Raw genomic sequence first — 24,257 nt, forward strand, 5'->3', positions numbered from 1 at the left:
CTTTTGCGTATGCTTGTATGTGCGTGCCTGTGTTTGTGTATGTGCGTGAGTGTGTGTGTGCCTGTGTGTGTGTGTGTGTTTGTGTGTGTGTGTGTCTGGTTGTGTGTGTCTGGTTGTGTGTGTGTGCATGCGTGTGTGTCTGTGCATGTGGATGCGTGTGTATATGTCAATTTGTCTCCATCTCCTATAGAGCCTGACCGATATGGGATTTTGAAGGCTGATATTGTTTTTTTCAAAAACTGATAACTGCTGATAGTCATGATTTTTAACAAACACAATGTAAACATTTCCTCCCATAACACAATGTAAACATTTCCTCCCATAACAAGGTTCTAATGAAGGTGGGGCATTATGTATTTGAATAGGCCTATCTAGAATACCAGTGTTGTATAAAGTACTAAAAAGCAATACTTGAGTGAAAGTACAAGTATCGTACTAGAAAAAGACTTTGGTAGAAGTAAAAGTTACCTTTTAGAATAGTACTTAAGTAAAGGTCTTAAAGTATCTGATGTATACTGTACTTAAGTATCAAAAGTAATTTTCTGATATTTAATGTACTTAAGTATTTGAAGTAAAAGTAAAAAGTAAAAAGCAAGCGGTTTTATTACAGTGCATGAAAATGCACTGTACTGTTCTTCCTAGGCAACTTCCCAGATAGCAATTTCCTTTGGGCCGGATCCGCATAAAAGCCTTTAGATCCGCCTGTAGCGGACATACGGTATCTGACTGTGGGCCAGGTCTGCTCCTGATACAGGTTTCAGCTCTGCTAGCAATGCTGTTTTATCACCGGTTTACAGATTTGTCCCAGGTCCAATTTCCGCAACTCAACTGGAAGTCAGGAGATGCTTTTAAAATACAAAACACTGATTTGGCCCAAACCTGTGATACGGATATGAGCCGAAGGACCATTTTTTCACAGCAGACCCAGGTAGTAATGATATTAATTAAGGTGCTGATTCTGCTAAATTAACTGTCCTTTCCTTACTTCATTGTCAACTGGCTGCTAAAGAAAAAAAAGGTATTTTGGAATGGCACAAATTTAGAAACCATGGGGGTGCACTATGTGCCCATGGCCACTTCATTTCTACAGTAAGGCTGGAAAAGAAGATATAGTTAGCTCAATATTGATCATATGTTCGTTTCATTATTTTTATTATTACCTAGCAGTGGTAAAAGTAGTCAATTGTTGTTTGTGTCAGATCTAACAGTGCTATGAGACAACCCCATATTCTTTCCACGCATGCAGAAGTCCAAGCAGTAACGTTAATCAAGGATCTTTTGTTTGCTCACTATCTTTTGACATGATTTGCCAGCCTGGGGTTGGACTAGGACAGCCCAACTTTTCAAGGTAGGTTATCAGCTTTTTATCTCTGTTTTATTCAGAGACAACAACAAGCAACCGAGCGATTGATAACTTTAAGGTTATACTATTATTTTCCAGCAATATGGGCTAGCCTACTACCTTAGCTTAAGCAAAACAGCCATCACAATAACTATTTTGGAAAAAAACATTGATAACGCTAACAGGATCACTGATGATAAAAAACGAGTGTAGGCTAATTGTGACTACCTTTTTTTCAAAAAGGAATAAATGGCTAATGTTTATTTTGTGTTGTTTCAGATTGACCATGGAGATGAGTGAGGAAGACAGCCTGAATATCGATGGGAACAGTGGAATTAACACGACTTAAACTTTGTCTGGGATTGCACTTCTACAGCCAGTAGAACTTTAGCCTGGGTGAACCTATAACGAACCTGTTAGCAAATGTGTAGCAAACAGATTTTTCAGGATAATTCGGCCTAATTACCAATCACATTTCACATGTCAAATAAAGCCAGCTGATGTCTGATAAACGGGTCCGTACCACACACAATAAGGGGACCCGTATTGCATATGATAAGCAGACCTGGAACACGTCAGTAACACAGACTACCATACGGAACTGGGCCAGTCTTAGCCCTTATTGGTACCAGATCCGTCAAACGGATCCAGACCAATTTTGGACCGATGTGCGTTTGGACGCCGGATCAGGTCCATTATGCAGATCCGTGCCGGACGTTGTGGTAGGTGTGGCCCAGTTCCGTCCCAGTGTATGTTTGCTATCTGGGTTCTTCTTCTTATTACAGTGCATGAAAATGCACTGTACTGTTCTTCCTAGGCAACAACTTATGTTTCTTATTATTATTATTCCGCTTACCACTTTTTCCATACGCAATTTCTCTTGAACAGTTTAACTTAGAAACTTCATTCAAACTTTGTAACGTAGGTCTTCAAACAGATCGGGTTGCTATGTCTTTTCAACTTTGAAACTTTTATACTTTTTAAACTATTAAAGAAAAACTTTTTAAAAATCCCCATAGACTTAACATTGCCGATTATGACATCATAATACGGCCATTAAGCAATTAGAATCCTATGGCAGGTGTTCAGGCCACCTGCAGCCTCAGGCTTTAAGCATACAATCTGGGTCAATTGACCGATCCCAAGCCCCTCCTCCCATTGTCAGTCCCATAGTTACTGTTGCTAAGTCGGACAAGTTTGCAGGAAAGTGTGCGAGAACGTGTGTTCAACATGGGGACGCAGCACCCCCATTTAGCCTAGTGCAACAGTGTATGCTGGATTTCTGGGCGTCAAGTAATATTGATATATTCAAAAAACAGAGGTCAGAAAGGTCTTCAGTATGCAGAAGGACACATTCACAATGTCCGCTGTCATCAACGAGGTGGAACACCACAAATTGAGGACAAAAAAATCCGGTGTCGTGGATCCTAATGGGATGCATGTTAACTGGATAAACAATTAGCACGTTATCCCAAACAGGTAGTTTACCTTATTTGCTGCAGATGTGACTCTGATTCAATAAACAGGTCTGTGCGAACATATGGTGTTGACGTGTCCATAACAAAATCTAACCATATTTCGAGGATTAGTAAGACGGGACCAAGTGCTGCAGATCCAAGTTCACGCAACTTGGGAGAGTGACTAGCCTGTTAAGCAGCTCATGTTGGGGAGGTGGAGAGAAGCTTCTCTTCGGTAGGCCGAGAGTCTACTTATTATTTTGAATGGCTGCTTTAGAAGGAAGAGTTCAAATAAACATGATACAAGTGTATTGAAAAGAACCCACTCCGAGTTCAAACCCATACCACGCATGACATGGGCTATCTGCAGTTTGCAGACGTGGTTTGTCTTGCACTAGACTTCATCATTATGCTATAATTAATTTAAACGTGGGCAATGTAGTAGGCTAGGTCTAATATTGGCGATTTCGAGATTGCATAGCCTATAGCAAGGCATAGTTTTGAATCAGCACATGATTCGATCTTTAGAAGACATTGTCTATCTCTCGTTCAGCCATCAATAATGCATCGCAGTAGGCTAGTATTGCGTTTGTTGAAAAAATGATCATTAGCCTATTTCTGTCAACAGTCTTCTATCCCAAGTTAAACATGGCAATGTAGCAAAGCTGAAAGTATGTTCTTGATGTGTGTAAGGCGATACGTGATTGAAGGTGTAGCCTTTTGCGCGTCTTCCAATCGTATGAATGTGCGAGTTCAGTTCCTGCAAGGTAGGTATATTTTTTTGCGTAGGCTTATGTTGTCGTTTCATCAGTGGAAACCAGATTTAGTTATGTTTTTGTGTGTAGTTATGAACACAAATAAAGGGAACATTTTCGTACACACTCAGATTTCTTTACTGAAAAGTAGCAGCCTATCCAAAGTTATGCAAAGTTAGGCCTATGTGTGTTAACGTTTCACACGGTCAGGATATCGGATGTCACTTCTACAAGTATCTCAGGCTTATCTTTGAACCTTTTTGAGCTCTTTAGTTATTTAGTTTCTTAGGCTACTCGCAAAAGAAGCATTATAGCCTTCGCATAACTGGCGTATTGTCATACAGAACGGACACTAGAAAATTCAAAATTGACCGAGGTTGACCGAGGTCCTCCGAAGTCCTCATTGTGACATAGTAAAAGGGGGCGGGGCTTGGGATCGGTCAATTAAGACTACACATCCTATTCAACTGTTTCCTCTGCCCAAAACTGTTTCAAAATAAAAGTCCTCACTACAATAATCCACTGTTTAACAATGTAACCCATTAAACTACTGAACTTTTTACATTCAACTTTTAAACGGTCTACTTTTAAACTATCATTAAACTATCTATCTATTAAACTAGCTGTCTATCAACAACTTTTAAACTATCTACATTCAACTTTTAAACTTTTAAACTATATACATTCACTAGCTGTCTATCAACAACTTTTAAACTATCTACATTCAACTTTTAAACTTTTAAACTATATACATTCACTAGCTGTCTATCAACAACTTTTAACTTGTCATCAACTATGTCAACACTTTTCATCAACTATGACTCCTACCCACTGTAGCTAGTTAGCAAAGTTAGCATGTTAGCATTGCTAAGAAAACTGCTAAAAATGATTAGCTAGGTTAGCTAAGTCACATGGTTAACATAGTTAGCATGTTAGCATGCTAGTTAGCATTTTTAACAAAACTGCTAAAAATGATTAGCTAGGTTAGCTAAGTAACATGGTTAGCATAATTAGCATGCTAGTTAGCATAGTTAGCATAACTGCTAAAAATGATTAGCTAAGTTAGCTAAGTAACATGGTTAGCATAGTTAGCATGCTAGTTAACATTTTTAGCAAAACTGCTAAAAATGATTAGCTAGGTTAGCTAAGTAATATGGTTAGCATAGTTAACATGCTAGTTAACATTTTTAGCAAAACTGCTAGAAAATGTTAGCTAAGTAACATGGTTAGCAGGTTAGCATTGCTAGCACTGCTATAAAACATTAGCTAAGTAGCATGGTTAGCATAGTTAAAAATCTTAGCATAACTGCTAGCAAACATTAGAGCCATTCCAACTTTCAGTTATCGTCAAATATCTACCTATACACAGCCATTAAACTATTTGAATATCAACATTCATTCAACTTCCAGTCTGTCAACAACTTTTAAACTATTTACCTTCAACTTTTAAACGGTCTACTTTTAAACTATCATTAAACTATCTATTAAACTAGCTGTCTATCAACAACTTTTAAACTATCTACTGTCTATCAACAACTTTTAAACTATCTACATTCAGCTTTTAAACAGTCTACTTTTAAACTATCAACTTTTATTAAGCTATGCAACCACCATGTCTATCCTAGCATCACCGTAGTAACCATCTCTGTATTATCTGTTTTAACTATACATGATATTTTACATCACAACTTTAGCATTTTCAATGCATTGGTAATTCCTTGGAATTGCATTTCTAGTTTTGAATTGTTATTGTGAACTTTATTTTGGCTTTCTTATAGTAAAGCATAAAGCATATTCAGGGTTCCCATATCTTATTTCAAAGAAAAAAAACAGAAACAGAAATTTCACTTTTGCATGAACTTCAGGTAAAAATGAAAAGTAAATAACTTATTTCTTTCAAAAAAATGACCTGCTGGTAGGGAGAACATTTTGGTCATGTGGTATGAGCATTTAGGGCTTACTCCCCAGGTCACCATCTCACTCTCTCTCTCTCACACACACACACACAGGCCACCTATGTCCAGCAGCTACTAATATGCCAGTCATTAGTTGAAACTGAAAATGTGTCTGTTCATCTTCAAAAGAAGCTGGTTTTCAAAGTTGCCAGAATTCAGTGCCCGGGTAGCCTGACGAGCCAGACCCACATTAAAATGTAATTTGCTGCCGCTAGGGTGCGTCTAGATTTCTAAGCTAGTGCCTGGGAGTTTCAGGCCCAAGACCGGCCCACGTTCTCCATATAGTGGAAATTGGATAAATGAAGCAACATTTCAGCTCTTACTTTCCTGTAGTTTTGATTAGTACCATGGTTCAACAAATGTGTAAAGGTTATACAATAATTCACTTCAACTGAGAAGTTAACAAAAATATTCCACTATTCCACAAGTTAACAAAAACAGAAAGAAAGAAAGAAAGCCTTTGAAATGTAGCCTATCCCACGCTTCCACAAAGAGGCATATTGAACTAATGTTTAGGCTACATGTTTTTTGCATGGCTATAGCCTATTGTTGTTTGGTGATTTAGCCTACTCCTTTAGGCTACTACACCCTCTTCTGAGCAAACAAGGCATATAGGTTTATCATGTATGGTAATTGCTCTTTCTTACATTAAATAACTTTAATTTATCCTCTCTACTTGTCCCTGTAGTCATGGCCTCCTCATCACTAATTACGGGCTCATCATTTTCAGTGGTCGACTGGTTGATCTGCTGCTCAGTCTCTCCTGGCCTCTTTCTACCCTCCATCCTTCCTGACGCTTGTCTACTGTAGAGCCGGCTCGGCTATCCGTATCTGAGAAAACTTTTTGGAAAAGACCCAACCAAATCTTTTTGAGAGGGGAGAACTCCCTCACGTAGGCTACAACCCATGCAGAGGCATAGACTAACGTGACAAATGTCAATATTTTTTTCCTCGACCGGCCCAAAAGTGAAGCGGCCCACCGGAAATTCTCCCGATTCTCCTGATTACCCAGTGTGTTTTCAGCTTACAGAAAGCTGCCAATGTACAGAAACATTTCTTGCAAATACGACCACGGGTGTATGACGTTCTCTTCACCACTACCCTGTTCACCGAGTTCACCACTATCGTCGGGGTGGTCGTCTATGATAATGGGAGGTCCTGCAGTAGGTGCTCGTGCTTCCATGGCAGTTTCAGTTGTGTGTCCTCGTCCTTTAGCAACAAACAAGCGCTGAAATAGAGCGTCAACGGTAATGTATTTCTTTTTAATAAACTGTCTGTACACTTACAAAGTTCTCAACGCTTCGGTTTACATGTAGAGACCCTCATTATGCTACTGTGTAAGTGTGGGGCTATTTTGAGCCTTGTTAGTGGTATAGAAATAGCAATTTCTTTCTCTGTACGGTGTGCCCCGAAGGCTAGCGTTAAACGCTAATAAGCGGTTTGCAATAAAACTGGTCACATTCGACTAGCATGAAAACAAATCCCAGCGAACGGTCGAACTCGGTACACATGTGTTATTAACCCCTAGGTTCATTTTGCGCCGGAATTGTCCTTTAAGTACAGTAACGAAGTATTTGTACTCCGTTACATTACAACACTGTAGAATACTAAAGAAATAAAATAGTGTATAGAATAGAAAGAGTAGTAAGAATAAAATAGTTATATAAAATAGTTAAAAAGTCTTTGTTCTGTGATCACTGCATTACCACAAACTGCGTTGTGAGCAGTGTATACCTAATGACTCTCCCTTTATGCAACCAAAACATTTTACAAGTATGATCAGTTATTTTACTTTACTTTTAGCCTTTGTAGCCTAAAACATGCTCTTTTTTACTTGATACACCTTTGTTGAAATGCAAGAAATTGAAGACTGAAACTAGGGAGTAGTCTAGTGGGTGTTTGGGAATGAACATTAGCTCAGATGCTCACATTTATTTTGTAGACTTTTTGTGGTCTTAATGTAACAGGGTCACCAATGACAGTGAGCGAGTCAACAGTACAAACCTATTTAGCAGAAATGTCTTCGCCCGGTGCATTGTAGACAGGTATCCACGCCATGCAGAAATGTCTTCGCCCGGTGCATTGTAGACAGGTATCCACGCCATGCAGAAATGTCTTCGCCCGGTGCATTGTAGACAGGTATCCACGCCATGCTGAATATCTCCAATCAGCAAACCATCGCATTTGGTAAACATTAGTGTTGTGGCTAACTAACTTAGCTCCTGATAGTGTTGTGGCTAACTAAATTAGCTCCTGATAGTATGGTAAGAACACAATGCTGTTATCAATTTGCTCGGTATAACCGTGTTTTTGTTTCACAAATACACCTACAATCAAACTTGCCTCCATCACTCCACCAATGCTAACATTAACATTATTTTACCTATGGATATAGATATTACAGTTTTTTTTCTGATTGCTTAAACTCATTTTTTGTAACTATTGGTTATTTTTGCAAAACTCTACACACAAATAGGAAAACCTTTCACCAAATCAGGAAAACATTGTAATTCTCTTGCAAAAGCTAATAAACCTTGCTTAACTCTTCACACTTTCGTAAAAATTGTATTTTCGTATCAAACAGTTAACACAAGCCATCACAATAATAAGCACACAATGTGCCAACTACACACTAATGGTCTGAATGAAAAACACATCTGGCTTTTGCTTTCTCTGTGCTGGTGTTTATTTACAGACATCAAAACAAACACAAGTCAAAACACAAAATAGTAAACAAAAACAAAAACAAAAAATCAGTCTACATCATGTCATCTCCCTGGGTCCGGCCACAAAATTCCGTTTACATCACATGCAATGTCCTCTAGTCCAAGGCAACGGGGAAAATATCTTCTGGAGTATGGGGGGAGGTTGAGTATGAGGAGGGAGAGTATGAGGAGGGAGAGTATGAGGAGTGAGAGTATGGGGGGAGGTTGAGTATGGGGGGAGGGAGAGTATGAGGAGTGAGAGTATGGGGGGAGGTTGAGTAGTATGAGGAGGGAGAGTATGGGGGGAGGTTGAGTAGTGTGAAGAGTGGGTGATCTGTAAACCAGTTGCGGACCAAAGCAGCCCTATGGAAGCTAACAGTGTCCCATATGATGACGTATCTGGTCTGCTCTGGTCTCTGAGCATTAGTGAGCATGTCATGTAGGAGGTTATGTCAGGTGTCCAGGGATGTAAGAATGTGTGCAGTGTTATATGGGCCTAGGGTTGCATGATGGTGAACAACACCATTTTGACTTATAGCTGCATACATAGTTATGTTACCACCACGTTGTCCTGGGACATTGATTATGGCCAATAATGTTTCTTGCCACGTCTCCTTGTTTTAGTGAGGTTAAAACCTGCCTCATCCACAAAAAGCAGCTCATGACCCATGGCACCTGCCTCTAGCTCCATCACTCTCTGGACAAGACGAAACAAAGGCAGCGCTGCAGGCCCATGCACAGCACTACAGTATGCACTTCCAGATTCAGTAGCAATGATATTATAGCTTACCTGCACATAGTCATATCGCAGATGTTTTACACGTTCACTGTTTCTTTCAAAAGGGACTCTGTAGATTTGTTTCATTCGGATTCTGTTGTGGGCAAGTACACAACATAATACAGAAATGCTCACATTGCGTATGTTTTGGAAGGTGGTGTCATCCTTAATTATGCGCTGCTGTATTTCTTGTAGCCTTATTATGTATAGTGCTTAGGCTGATTGCAAAGAGAACTAATTATCTAAAGCAGTTTTCACATGTGACAGTGTGCCAGACAGTTGGCAATTGAGTGTAAATAATAGCCATACATGTGCATAGTTTTGCTAGGAGTGTGTTGATCAATTGGAAATTGAGTTGTGTTTACAGTTCCACAAAAAGAGTGCTGTGCAGTGAATTGTACCTACAGTTTTGCAAAGTGTGTGTTACAAAATTGCAAGTTGAGTGCAAAACAGTGTTTGTGCTTTTAGTTTTGCAAACTCAGTGAGTAAAAAGTGAAAATCATCCTACCATCCCACCATCTGGTGGACAAACTATGTAATGCCCATACTGGAAATGCAGCCTACAGTAAATGAAGGATCAATATTCGGTTTTCCATTACTGAATTTAAAATCATTTATCGGCCGTTATAATTTACGATACTGATAGTATGTGCGTTTGTATGTGCATGCCTGTGTGTGTGTACCTGTGTGTTTGTGTGCTGCGTGCGTGTGTGTGTGTGTGTGTGTGTGTGTGTGTGCGTGTCTGTGTGTTTATGTGTGTGTTTGTGTGTGTCTATCAGTGGCGCCAGCAGAACATTTTGACAGGGGTGGCTAGGGGAGGCCATTGCAAATCTTGGGGTGGCACGCTAAAACGGGGGGAGGGGGGGCATTTAAATGAATAGTAATATATCACATGTAATATATTAGGAAGAGTTTGGCTCCAAAACACTATATCCTCCATTTTAATGCATTTTCATAAATCATTTTTTAAATGATTATTTTGTTTTTTCGGAGCCATAATTGGGTAATTGTTATTTACTCAATCAAAACAACATAACTGCACTTTTATTGATATTACCTGAAAAACACAATTAAATAACATGACTTATTTATGTTTACAAAAATGGATTTGTAAAAAGACCTCTAGGCTATATCATTTTCAAGATAGTCTAGCCTACCCCTATCTGGGATAGTGATCATGCTTACATATGTCTTGGGTCAGCCTTTATATTAGGTAAAAATACTTTGTGTCTGCATCCATGCCACCTGAAGCATGCTGGTAGAAATATCTATTCAAAAGCACAGTTGACCTGTACATGCCATGACCAACTTTTGATTCTTTTGATTTGGAAAGCAAGTTCATTATTTTGGGCTGCTATTACAATTTATCACCCGGAGAGAAGAAATACTCTTTTCTGATTGGCTGGCGGGGTGGCTATTAATTCTGAATAACAGGACACCGTTCCATATCAATGCTTATGAATGGTAACTATAACAACCATAGTAGGACGACGGTTGCAGGCTTAGCAACAATGGAATCAACTGTAAACAAGCTAACTGTCCATGTTATCGGTGTTATAGGGCCAACGAAAGTTGTACAACAAGGTGAACTAGTGAGCTTCTTTTTAAACGGAACCGCCTGTTTCCTTTGCTTTACAGTGCCATCGGGTGATAAGCGGGATAACGGCCTTCGAGGTGTGTCCAGTTATACGGAATTAATGGACTCGGGCGGAGGCAACTTGTTTTTTGCCCCTCGCCCTCGTCCATTAATTCCGTATAACTGGACACCTCGGCGGCCGTATCCCTTAACTTACATATTAGAATTTCATTAGATAACATGTAGAATTTTGCTGCAATTTCAAAACCGGATTACTCAGGATCCGCTTACTGTACAGAGGAATGCTTCACATCCTCGGTAAGGTCTGCTGTTTATTTCGATATATGGTTTGCTATGTTTTGACCAAGGTGTTTGTGAGATATACCACCGAGAGTAATGGGTGTGGAGATGGACAAGCTGTGTGCACAATGGAAATATGATTAAATGCCATGTATATCCAACGTCTCGCGAACCGTTTATCACAACATCTAGCCGCTAATATCATTGGAAAGCTCAGGTTATGCTCTTTCACGTGATATCTATGTGTGATAAGTACTGCGTGAGCAATTGAACAGAGAAAAATGGGTGTGAATTTGGACACATTTTGCATCAGTCGGCTACATAGCCAGGAGTGGCCACAGGGGTGGCCAGAGTTTATGTTGTGGTGGCCACCCCTTGGTGGCGCCCCGGTGTCTATGCATGTGTGTGTATGTGTGTGTGTGTGTGCATGGGTGTGTGTCTGTGTATGCATGCATGTGTGTTTATGTGTGTGTGTGTGTTTGTGAGAGAGAGTGTGTGTAAGACAGTTACACTAGCGGTGGTCAAAATAATTTGAAGAAATAGGCTACAAGATAACAGTGAGTTAACTAAAAGCTCTCATATACAGGTATGTTTACAGAATTTGCCTGTTTGATGTACAGAGGAAGGGTGTTCCATAGCTTCAGTGCATAATGGATGAAAGCAGCTTCTCCGCTTTGCTTGTGGAGCACTTTGGGCACAATTAAAAGATTCGTATCAGAAGATCTAAGGTTATTTTTCTGGTTGATAAGATATTACCAGCTCAGAGATATATGATATGATGGTGCTATGCCATTTAGAGCTTTGTAAGTAATTAACAGAACCTTAAAATCAATTCTATAGGAAACAGGGAGCCAGTGCAGTTCAGCTAACACAGGGGTGATGTGCTCTCTCTTCTTGGTCTTAGTTAAAAGTCTAGCAGCAGAGTTCTGAGTTCCAATTTCTTTATATGCTTTTTTGGGAGACCATGTAAAAAGTGCATTGCAGTAGTCTGTCCTACTAATCACTAGACTAAAGGCGGATTAATTTATCTGCATCTTGTTGTGTTAACAAGGGCCGCACTTTGGCAATGTTTCTCAGGTGGAAATAATGGGGTTTGAAGCGTAACTCTGTATCTAAGATGACACCTATGTGTGTCCTAATGTAATGAGTTCAAGCAACTGATAAGTTAGTTAGTGTTTTAGCAACTGAGAAAAACTGTAACATAACTTTGTAGAAATCTGCTTTCACTTTGACATTAAAAAGGTGATTTTTGTAAATTATTGTAAAAAAGGCCAAATTAAATTGATCAAGATTCCATTTATAAAAGCAGTAAAAGTAATAAAAATTATCTCTCTCTCTCTTTAAGATAGAGGCTATCGGCCTGATCATTTAAGACTGTATGGTTCTGTATTGTTCTGTATGGTTCTGAGCATAGACTGTATGGTTCTGTACGGTTCTGTATGGTTCTGAGCATAGACTTTATAGTTCTGTACGGTTCTGTATGGTTCTGAGCATAGACTGTATGGTTCTGTACGGTTCTGTATGGTTCTGAGCATAGACTGTATTGTTCTGAGCATAGACTGTATGGTTCTGTACGGTTCTGAGCATAGACTGTATTGTTCTGAGCATAGACTGTATAGTTCTGTACTGTTCTGAGCATAGACTGTATGGTTCTGTATGGTTCTGAGCATAGACTGTATGGTTCTGAGCATAGACTGTATTGTTCTGTGCATTGACTGTATGGTCTCGGTGCTTGAGTTTGAGTCTCGGTGCTTGAAGCTGTTGGCTCAACCTGGCCCGACAGTTCCTAGAGTAGAGTTCAGTGTAAAAAATTGCATGTAAGTACAATTGAAGTGGAAATTTCTTGTTCAGAGTTCATGGCCAAATTGTATTTTCTTATTGGTTGTTGCTGGTATTTTGATCTATTCAAAATACCCAAAGTAATAACATTTCACTTTAATATGTCCAAAATATAAAACAAAAAATGATACATTTGAAACTGAATTTATCAATTGTTTAGTTGTAATGTAAAACAATATTGACTTAAAGTAAATAAACAGCTGTGGAAGTTTTGTGGGAATATCTCTCACTTAAGGTTTTTAGCCTAATTAAACTGCTTAATAAAACACTAAATGCAATGCTATCATATATTTTCTAACTCTAACTCAAGGACTGCAGGTTAGTCTTGGTGTTCTGCTTCAGGTTGCTGTGGTTGGTTTGGGGGTTGTGCACTAAGTATTGCAGTGCAAACCACTGGTTCAGATAAAAGGTTAAACGAAAATGTAGTACTGCTTTTACTTTGGTAGTACTAAGCTGAAATAGTCCTAATGAAGCAGGCGGTGTGTGTTTGGTAGCATGAAATGTGTGTTCCCACAGCGTCAATATGTTCTGATTAAAACCAATGGGTCTCCTCTCCTAAAAGGAATGAGGATTACAGGCTGCAGGGAAATTCGTTCAGTCAAAAATGAGTCGCAGATGCTCTCACGCGCTTATTGACACTCTGCACATCCGGGCTGATTTTGCAGCGCACTCGTATCGTACGTCTCTCTGAGGTGAGGGCGAGAGAGAGGAAGAAGCAGAAATCAATCTGCGACAGACGGACAGCGACTCGGTGGCAACTGGGAGGCAAAAGAAAGTTGCTGCTCGTGCACTGGCAGAGTGACCCGAATCTCACGCGCATGGGGAGGGACCAAAACGCGCGCACCCTACATGCTGCAGATACGCGGAAGACACAAGATTTTCGCCGTTTGTCTCTGTCCTTCAGTGAAGCTCGCGGCTCCCTTCGCGCCCGGCCGCTGCTCGTGAAGGACTGCACCATTAAATGTCGCGAGTGCGAGGTCCGTCAAAGTCACTTTCAGCTCAGCCTCCACTTCCGTGTCGAGGTCGTGTGCTCTACGTAAGCCCATTACAGGAAGCTCCAATCTGCGCGTAATCCTCTACAGGTATGCAGTCGCGCGCCTTCGCAGATGAAAATTGGCCATTAACCACGGGAATGACAGCCATATGTTTTGGCGACGTCACGTCAGGCATTGGCGTTGTATTATAGAGCTAGTGCAAGTTTGAAGCCTATTCTGTGTGTGTGTGTGCGTGTGTGTGTGTGTGCGCGCAAGAGTCTGTGTCTGGCGGGGTTGTTTGCGAATCTGTTCGAGTGGGAAAAGAGTTGGCAGGTGATACAGGGAACAGGGCGGCGAAGACGGTGCGGTACGATAGCGATGAGCTTTGATCTGTTCAGTAGCCTCTCCGAGTAGTCAATCTCATCGTGCTGCATTTCAGGAGCGCATATCGAAGGAACTGCGGAAGACGGAGCCTCGAGCGGCTGGGACCTGTCGTGGACATTAAATTACAGGAACTACGTCTTGACCGCTGTGGAGGAATGCCAGCCGGTATAACACACACACACACACACACACATACACTTATGTTGTCATTCAGAGAAGTCTTTGCAGATTCACATAAAGCCTGCATCAGGCCCAGCTAGTAGAGCTGTGAGCTGTGTTGATCTGCGTGTGTGTGTGTTTATGTGTGAGAGAGAGGCTGTTGGTTTGTTGATCTGCGTGTGTGTGTTTGTGAGAGAGAGACAGACTGTTGATTTGTTGGTTTGTTGATCTGCGTGTGTGTGTTTGTGACTGTTGATTTGTTGGTGTGTTTGTTGATCAGCTGTTCTGTGTGTGACACTGTTGATCTGATGGTTTGTGTGTGTGTGTGTTGATCTCCTGATTTGTGTGTGTGACTGTTGATCTGCTGGTGTGTGTGTGTTGATCTCCTGATTTGTGTATGTGTGTGTGTGTGACTGTTGATCTGCTGGTGTGTGTGTTGTTCTGATTTGTGTGTGCGTGTGTGTATGGCTGTTGATCTGCTGGTGTGTGTGTGTGTGTGTTGGTCTGCTGGTGTGTGTGTGTGTATGGTTGTTGATCTGCTGATGTGTGTAAGTGCGTGTGTGTGTGGTTGTGGTTGTTGATCTGCTGGTGCGTGTGTGTTTGTGCGTCTGTATATGGTTGTTGATCTGCTGGTGTGTGTCTGTGTGCGTGTGTGTGTTGATCTGATTTGTGTGTGTGTGTGGTTGTTGATCTGCTGGTGTGAGTGTGTGTGTATGTGGTTGTTGATCTGTGTGTGTGTGTGTGTATGTGGTTGTTGATCTGTGTGTGTGTGTGTGTGTGTGTGTGTGTGCGCGCGTGTGTATGTGTATGGTTGTTGATCTGCTGGTGTGTGTGTGTTGATCTGATGTGTGTGTGCGCATGTTTGTGTGTGTGTGGTTGTTGATCTGCTGGTGTGTGTGTGCTCGTGTGGTTGTTGATCTGCTGGTGTGTGTGTGTTGATCTGATGTGTCTGTGTGTGTGTGTATGGTTGTTGATCCGTGGGGTATACTACGAAGCACGTTAGACATATCTAGGCTATGTAGACATCTCGAGGCTTGACAAAGCCTTGACTCAGGGGTATACGTTCAGTGATACTACAATTGCAGTTATGTGATATATTTGTCAAACTAGGCTTTCAGCTCAGATCTGTGCGCGTTCTCTGTGTTGGGATGACTTTGGCCAATCGTGTAACGTGGAGACGCACAAGACCGCCTCTATTTAAAAACAATTACTTCCGCATTCATGAGCGATAGCTTAATCTACACTGCGGTCATTTTTTGTGTCTAACCTATAACATCAAATAAATCAATTGTCATCAGTTGTTGTATGTTATGCACGTCCATAGTGGGATATTTGCACGCACAGCACTATTAAAGCGCATTCGAGATCCAAAATGTTAGTAGAGGCGGAGCTCCACCTGTAAGATATATGACAGAATCCTACACGTGAGATAACTTCGTTTTTAAGACAATTGATTGGTCAATGTGCGGTAGATTACACGATTTGAGCTATAACTTAGCACATAACCTCCTCCCGACCAGGTTTGGTTGACAGCATAAGATACCATGGTGATATAGCGACACTAAAACAGATCCACTTTCGTGTCACAGCATAGCCTGGCTTTGAGCGCCACATACCTCGCTAACCCACTAATCGAGATTCGTAGTACACCCCACAGGGGGGTATTTCAGAAAGCAGGTTTACTGGCTTACCAAAACGATCAGGCTATGTAAGTCACTATGGTAACATAGGCTCTGAACTTAACTAACCCAGAGTGGTAAACCTGGGATTTCATTTCCAAAACGTTCAAAAATGATCAGGCTATGTAAGTAACTATGGTAACATAAGCTCTGAACTTAACCTGGTAGGGGGTAGGTTTTGTTCAGGTTATGTTCAATTATGTTCGGTTATTTCAGAGCATGTTCAATCAGGCCACTATTTTTACACTTGTCACACAATGGCGTTTCATTTTGACGAAGGTCCGATTGACAAAGAAGCACAAAATCATGTAATATTCATCCGTGCAATTCACCGTGAGAGGGCGATGAAACCAGCTGATTTGTTGTGTGTGTGTGTGTGTGTGTGTGTGTGTGTGTGTGTGTCTGTGTCTATGTAGTCTTTATGTTGGCTCTATCAGTCCTAAATATCGGTTCTATATAGCCTATACTAGTGGCCTGTGTAGTCCTCAGAATAGCAGATATAATTAGAAGGCTGTTTATGATCGGTTGACCACTAGCGCGTGTGTGTGTAATATGTCAAAGTTCTAAAACATTTTTTCTGATCACTTATCACTTGCAATCATTATGGCCGGTTGGCTTGTAACAGTGACGGTCACCAAACAAACAAAAAGCTTCCTTTAGGTCAGTTTTGGGAAGATAGTCAGTTTTGGGAAGGTGCTTTAAAGGTTTTGAGCTTGTACTATAACTACAATCCTCCTTATTGTATGTAAACCAAAACGAGGCTACAGGGTACCCAAAACACAGGATGGTTGTGTTCTATGTATATGCCAGTAGGTGGCAAAAATGCATTAATGATCCAGTCAGTGCATCCTGCTGTAGCCTCCTGTTGGTTTACACACAATGGTGAATAAGGCAACAACTACACAGCCTGCTACAGATATTTACTACCATTAACAACTACACAGCCTGCTACAGATAACCATTAACAACTACACAGCCTACTACAGATATTTACTACCATTAACAACTACACAGCCTGCTATAGATATTTACAAACCATTAACAACTACACAGCCTGCTACAGATATTTACTACCATTAACAACTACACAGCCTACTACAGATATTTACTACCATTAACAACTACACAGCCTGCTACAGCTATTTACTACAACAACTACACAGCCTGCTACAGATATTTACTACCATTAACAACTACACAGCCTGCTACAGATATTTACTACAACAACTACACAGCCTGCTACAGATATTTACTACCATTAACAACTACACAGCCTGCTACAGATAACCATTAACAACTACACAGCCTGCTACAGATATTTACTACCATTAACAACTACACAGCCTGCTACAGATATTTACAAACCATTAACAACTACACAGCCTGCTACAGATATTTACTACCATTAACAACTACACAGCCTACTACAGATATTTACTACCATTAACAACTACACAGCCTGCTACAGCTATTTACTACAACAACTACACAGCCTGCTACAGATATTTACTACCATTAACAACTACACAGCCTACTACAGATATTTACTACCATTAACAACTACACAGCCTACTACAGATATTTACTACCATTAACAACTACACAGCCTGCTACAAACACTGGAGCTTAATGTAATCTGCATAATGTGTGCTGTCATGAATAAATAATTTGAAATAAAGTATTATTTCTATTTTTTATTTCTATTCATATAGAATGTGTGTGTGTGTGTGTGTGTATATGTATGTGTATATATATATATATATATATATATATATATTAGGGGTGTAACGGTTCATGTATTCGTATTGAACCGAAACGGTACGGCGTCACGGTTCGGTGCATGAATTTACACAGAGAACACACGGTATAAAAATACATAAAACTCATGTGCGGATTAATTAATGTCATGCGCAATTACTGTTAAGTAGCGAGAGTTACGGGAGTTCTTTAGCGACACCTAATGCTAATCTGTAGCCTTGCCTTAGCTCTGAAGCTCTGATTGGCGCCTATGTTCTTTTTTTGTCAGGTCGTCGGTCAAGTCAGTCAGTCAGAGATAGCAGCACTAAGCGAGTGGTGGCGACCCACAAGAGTTAGAGGATCCGCTGGTCTCTTTAAGATCGCAAGTTTGAGAACTTCAGTTACAGTAACGTTAGTACAGGCGAAAGAGTGGTGGATAAGATGAAACTGTGTGTCGGCGTTGTTCAGCAGTTGTTGGGTATGTGAGTGGAAAAAATGCTACACATATTAGAAGCCATCACCCAGATGATGTAGGCTACCAATCACTGAAATGAGGGGTAAAAAACTTCCCCTGCGCTTCAGCAGCGTTTGGATACATATACAAATAGGGCCAAAACCTATGGCTTAAATTAAACGATTTCGTAATGACAGAAAGCTATGTAAATCGCGTGGTAAATACCTGTCAGGGTAACTTGTAACTTCTCACATGAGTAGCTGGTAGTGTTAAGTGCATAGACAGTAAAGTGACAACGCTAACCAGGCTAATAAACAAACCATGCTACGGTGAGTTAACGTCAAAGGGCAAAGTCACGTGACTTTTTACATTATTACATTTACATTACATTTTTTTTTTCTACTTTTCGACTTCTAGTTGTAGTCTGTGTGTAGCACAGTGTGTAGCAATTTCGTTTTTTAAAAAAAGGCAAAATAGTGTGATATTTTCACAGTTAGTAGGCTAGATTATTACTTTACACACAATGAAAAATATTGAGGCAAATTGTAGACCCTTCCATATACAACTAAACACAGATGTTGAAGATCTTGCTTAAGTGGATTTTTAAAAATAATTTTTCTATGTAATTTGCACTTTCAGAAATAAGAGATGCTGTAGGCCTATTTTCAGTTTTATAGCTGATTGTTTTATTTTGTTTACAAGTTACAGATGGAGTCTGGGTACTTATTGTACTGTTTAGCCTACATCTTACACACTTCAGGCTGTTCAGATAGCTCAGGGAAGAGACTGTAGGACACTAAGTGGTACAGCCTGAGAAATGTACAAAAAAAATGCTTTCTGCATTTTTGTTTTGCTTTTCCCTCCATTGTACCGAACTCATACCGAACCGTGATGTCCGAACTGAGGTATGAACCGAACCGTGACTTCTGTGTACCGTTACACCCCTAATATATATATATATATATATATATATATATATATATATATATATATATATATATATATATATATATAAGGATAGATAGATAAATGCATTAATGATATAGTCAGTGTACCCTGTAGCTGGTTTTAGTATACTCAATGGTGAATAAGGTGAATTAACAACTAAACAGCCTACTGCAAATATTTTTTATCATTACCTCATTGGCTGCCAGCAGTCAACTCTTGTATTTAAATTGACGTCTATAGATGTCATTGGCAGCCGACTGCCACTACGTTTTTCAACGTGGCGGGCTGGGGGACGATCTGGCAGAACTTAAATCACTAAAAATCAGGCTTGAGAATGTACTAGCGAAATGACCCGCTAGGTGGCCACAGTGCCCCTTCACATGGGAGATGAGTAGAGACCATAGACATTAGATGAGTGAAGACCATAGACATTAGATGAGTGAAGACCATAGACATTAGATCGCATGGGAGATGAGTAGAGACCATAGACATTAGGTGCTGTATTTTGGGCCACCAGCGCATGGCGTAATACTCGTTATTCATTCGCGGAAAGTTGAATTCGTTATTTTGCACGTTTATTTTTTAAGCATTGCGCCCAGGGATGTGGCAATTAACAACCTAGGGAGGGACCTAGCGCATTGTCTAAAAATCGCTATCATACACCACCTAAACCTGGTCAGAAGTCAATGGCGAGTTGTTCATATGCTATTTTAAGAGCGCATTTCAACAGTCATATTGGCAGGTGCACGCACCATCCTTCTATCATTCATGAACGCACAGCAGCGCACGTCCATGCAAAGCATTACAAATTGCACGATTACAATGGGAAACATAATTAGAATAAAGATATTACGAAATACTGTACATCTATACTATTCACCATCATTTGCAAATTGGTAATGACGGTTAAAAGTGATTAGGGGAGAGGCGAGAGACACGTATGGAGCACAGCTGAAGACGCACTGTCACGAGATATAAGCAACTCCTCTGCAGGATAAATGTTGTTTTATTCAGTCATTTGAGCAACATTAGGGTAAGTGTTGCTTTTTCCAGCCTATGTTTTCGATGGTAACCCATTGTCAGTCAATAGTGAAAGTAACTGCATGTAACTGTCTTGTCGTAGACTGACTCCTTGGTGAAGTTAGTTTCACTTTGCCAATGAGTTCAAATAATAGACGAGTGGAAATGCGTGAAGGCTATGCTAGGTTTTAGTAAAGCATGGTTTAAGAATGACTATTCCATACGGTCTCGCAAGCAGCTTCCTTCAAATGCGCCGTTGAATGACAAAATACCAATGCATTTATTTGACATATCGCGCGTTGCGCCGTTAAAGGGAATGACAGATGTCATTCTCATTGGTTTAAAATGATGTTACGCCCCAAACACACCCATATGACTGATTAAAAGACCTAGGAACACCTTGTTACGCCATGCGCTCCACTTTTGAGAACGAAACCCCTCCCAATGTGAACTGGACATCCTACTAAATTTGAATAGACTTTTGACGAGTGACGATGCACTTTAGAATGTCATGATAGGGCCCTAGATGAGTGAAGACCATAGACATTAGATCGCATGGGAGATGAGTGAAGACCATAGACATTAGATGAGTGAAGACCATAGACATTAGTTTGCATGGGAGATGAGTAGAGACCATAGACATTAGATGAGTGAAGACCATAGACATTAGATCGCATTGGAGATGAGTAAAGACCATCAGTGTTGGGTGTAACGTGTTACAAAAGTAATGTAATTACTGTAATATATTGCTGTTTGCGGTAACGTGGTAATGTAAGGCATTACAAAAAAAAATTGGGTAACATTTTACTCGGTACAAACTTCAGTAACGCGTGTTACAATGCATTTAACCTGAAATTAAGTGGTGTTTTGTTTTGATACATATTCGCAAACACCACGCGAGAACAACAGAGGAGAAAAAATCTGCGCAAAATAGTAGAACGTTATCTCCTGATACCGGTTGAATATGACTGTGGCTGCAGCAGACTCGCAGGCGGACTATTTGCGGGATGGACATAAGCCTACGCTCATTATTTTCAGCTTGTAAGAGACAAGGCTATGAAGAACATAATAGTTAGTGCACTTTGTGTGCGAAACCGAAAGATCTCTCTATGCCTCGCGAAATAGCACAAGTAAGTTAATGAAACATCTAAAGTAGTGCCACGCTAATCTTTTAGATTCTTGATAAAACACAAACTATGCTGTTGTGCATGTCAGCTTTGTGCTGTGAACTTGAATTGAAGAGAATAAAGGGATAGAAATGCAGAAAAAGATTGTATAGCCTGGCAGTGCCACCGCTCCCACCACGCGCATCACGCACTTTGCGTTGGTCACCAAAGGACAGAGGGGGCACCCAAATGTACCAATGAATAGTAGCTTTACTGCAAACTGCGTTTCACTCTTCATCAATAACGTTTACAATGTCAAAATGCACTAACACGATGTTACATGCAAGTTTGATACCTTTTGGGTTCTCTCAATCACCACGTAGTACTAGAATTGGTGGGTCTTCAATTATTCGTTTTCCAAGCATTTAGGCTACATGAAGCACATGATATGCTGAGTCGACTGAAACGCATTCCATTCAGATAGCTAGGTGGATACCAGGCTCATAATTCACTTGTATTCGCAAAATGAAATGTGAAGCAACATGTGACTGCATACTTCCATTTCCAAAGCAATGAAGGTTGCTTAAAACAACTTAACATTGTGCATATTATTGTTAATATTGTGCTATCAATGTAACTCAAACAAATAAGGCTTGTAGACAAGAGCTGGCAAAAGGGCATTATGACAACGTAAAGATCAATGCTCTTAAAGTGACAGTGCACCATTTATAAGTAAAACAGCATTTCTTCAGAAATTAATGTTTAAAAACACACATTAATGGTCTGTGAATAATAGGCCTTTTATTTTACTTTAGGTGTTTGAGTTATCATTTAAATGTCACTCACTCAAAGCCACTCACTTAGGGCACCGAAATGGCCAGCAGGCCACCATCTTGACATGTCTTTATTAAAGGAACCGTATGTAAAAAATGTATTTCAATTAATCATAAAATTGCCCTGATATGTCACTAGACATTAAGAAATTATGTTCATTTCAAATACTTATATCACTGACAACAGTAGTCTGGCCAGGATATTGTCATTTAAAAAGTGAAGTTGCAGCCCTCAACTGATGTTGATGTTGTCATGTTGTGTTTTGGCCTAATGCGCCACCCTCCACCTATCTTGATTGAGCCGTGGATCTGCGCAAGGTTTCTTCCTTGGTAAGGGAGTTTTTCCTTGCCCCTGTTGCTCTTGGGTGCTCCTTGTTGGTGCCCCCCCCCCAATCCCAATCCTCCCCCACCTTTCTTATGCAGCCCTTGCCACTTAATCTACTAAACCCCTCTTCTACTGCACTTTTTACCCCCTCCCATTAATGCACAAATAGGCTGACACCAGACATAATTTCACTGCATTTCTTACTTCCAGTAACTATATGCATGTGACAATAAACTTCCTTGTATCCTCTACTAATCACAAAGTCAGTAGTGTTTCATCATCCGGTTGCCAACTCTGCCAGTCAGAGGGGAGGGGAAGGGGATACATCGCTCTACAGTAATTTGAAAGTGATTGTAGTACCAGTTTTGGCCACAATCTTACATACGGTTCCTTTAAGCTTTGATTTACAATATAGTAGGCTCTCTATTGATTTTAATGAGTAGGCCTAGGCCTTAAAGTTACAGTATTTCTATCACAATTTACCAGACTTTGACCTTTTGTCGGTTTTTAACAAAATTCTGACTATGATTGTTCCTTGTATTGCATCATGAGCACTGCGCCTATTGCATTCTACTGTTGTTAGCCTTAAGCCTAGCTCAGTCAATATGCTATACCACATCTCCCTCCATTGGAAGAGCAAGCTGCATTGAGCGTAATAAACTGCATTTAGAATGGCAAATCCATATTTCTAGATATTTTGGTGAAAGTAACTTAAAAGTAATGCAATAGTAGTGTAATGCCTTACAATTCAGAGACAGTAATATTATAATGTAACAAATTACTTTGAAATGACAGTAATAAGTAATACATAATACATTATGATTTTGAAGTAACTTGCCCAACACTGCAGACCATAGACATTAGATCGCATGGGAGATGAGACCATAGAAAGTACCATGGCGAGTCGCTTTACACACTCCTGTACAGTAGGTGGCAGTATACACACTGAATGCTGTAATCCGCCAATAAAAAAAGAAGATGCCCTATGGCTAATCGAGCTGTATGATCATTCCTGTCAACACTCCCGTTTTTCCCAGGTTTCTCCCGTATTTCAAGGTCATCTCCCAGCACCCTCCCGTTTTGTTATTTCTCCCGGAAAACTCCCGTAATTTGCATGGCCATCAAACTTCATTTTAAAATCATTGATCCATTCAGGTTGCCAGATTGTGTATGAAATACACCCTACACCAGTGTTTCCCAAACTTTTTTTCTGGCGACCCACTTTTTAAACTCCATTTCACTCCAAATCTACCCTGCAACCACCAATATTGTTTTAGGTCACAGGTTCTCCAATTTTTCTATGCCTCTCCCAACCATACATTGCTATAGGATCCCTGCTTTGAACACGGTTGTGTTGCATTTTGAGCACCATCAGCGTGAAAAGTTGGAAATGACTACTGAAAAGATACGTTTTAATGCGCATCCGAGAGTAGGGCAAATTTTTGCATGTTGTGCAGTCGTCATTCGTCAGCATAGTAAGCTGTTCCTGTATTTCTAAAAAAAAATGTTGTAGGCTACGTTGCGTTGCAGACAAATGGGTCCATAACACTGTGGACGTCAAATTCCAATGTAAACAGCAAATAACTCAAGTCGTTATATTGCATTGTTGTATTATATTATATTGTATAGTCGTTATATCAGAACAAGAGGCGTTTGCGCAATAGCCGGACGAATGCGCCTTTACTTTGGAGTTAGCGAGGTAGAAAACGAGAGGAATAGTGTTTAAAATGCCCATTTAAATTGTAGACTATAAAGCACTGTTGTGCATTTTAACTTTAAAGATTGCATCTGCAATCGAAACTGTATGCAAATTGAATGGCCTTATGTCCGGTCTATGGATGTCTGCTTTAGTTGACAGCGCGGTCACTAGATTTGAATCGGTAAAGTTGAGGAGCTGGTATCTGTTAATGTTCGTGCAAATAGGCGGATTC

At 40.2% G+C, this 24,257-nt stretch overlaps 1 protein-coding gene across 2 annotated transcripts in view; it reads left to right on the forward strand.

Annotated features, from left to right (window-relative positions):
* The first annotated feature begins 13,546 nt into the window (after nucleotides 1-13,546).
* Nucleotides 13,547-24,257, forward strand: part of efr3a (EFR3 homolog A (S. cerevisiae)) — a 121,304-nt gene continuing 110,593 nt past the window's right edge. For both annotated transcript variants that reach the window (XM_076300164.1, XM_076300165.1), the window contains exons 1-2: nucleotides 13,547-13,789; nucleotides 14,121-14,230. In XM_076300164.1, the coding sequence (XP_076156279.1) occupies nucleotides 14,221-14,230 (10 nt within the window). In that variant the 5' untranslated portion in view covers nucleotides 13,547-13,789; nucleotides 14,121-14,220. The remainder of the gene's footprint in view (nucleotides 13,790-14,120; nucleotides 14,231-24,257) is intronic.

This window comes from Alosa pseudoharengus, unplaced genomic scaffold, assembly GCF_046254945.1.
Source record: "Alosa pseudoharengus isolate Yale_2024_CS ecotype anadromous, Long Island Sound unplaced genomic scaffold, YU_APseudo_1.1 YU_APseudo_1.1_scf_22, whole genome shotgun sequence".
Lineage (NCBI taxonomy): Eukaryota > Metazoa > Chordata > Actinopteri > Clupeiformes > Clupeidae > Alosa > Alosa pseudoharengus.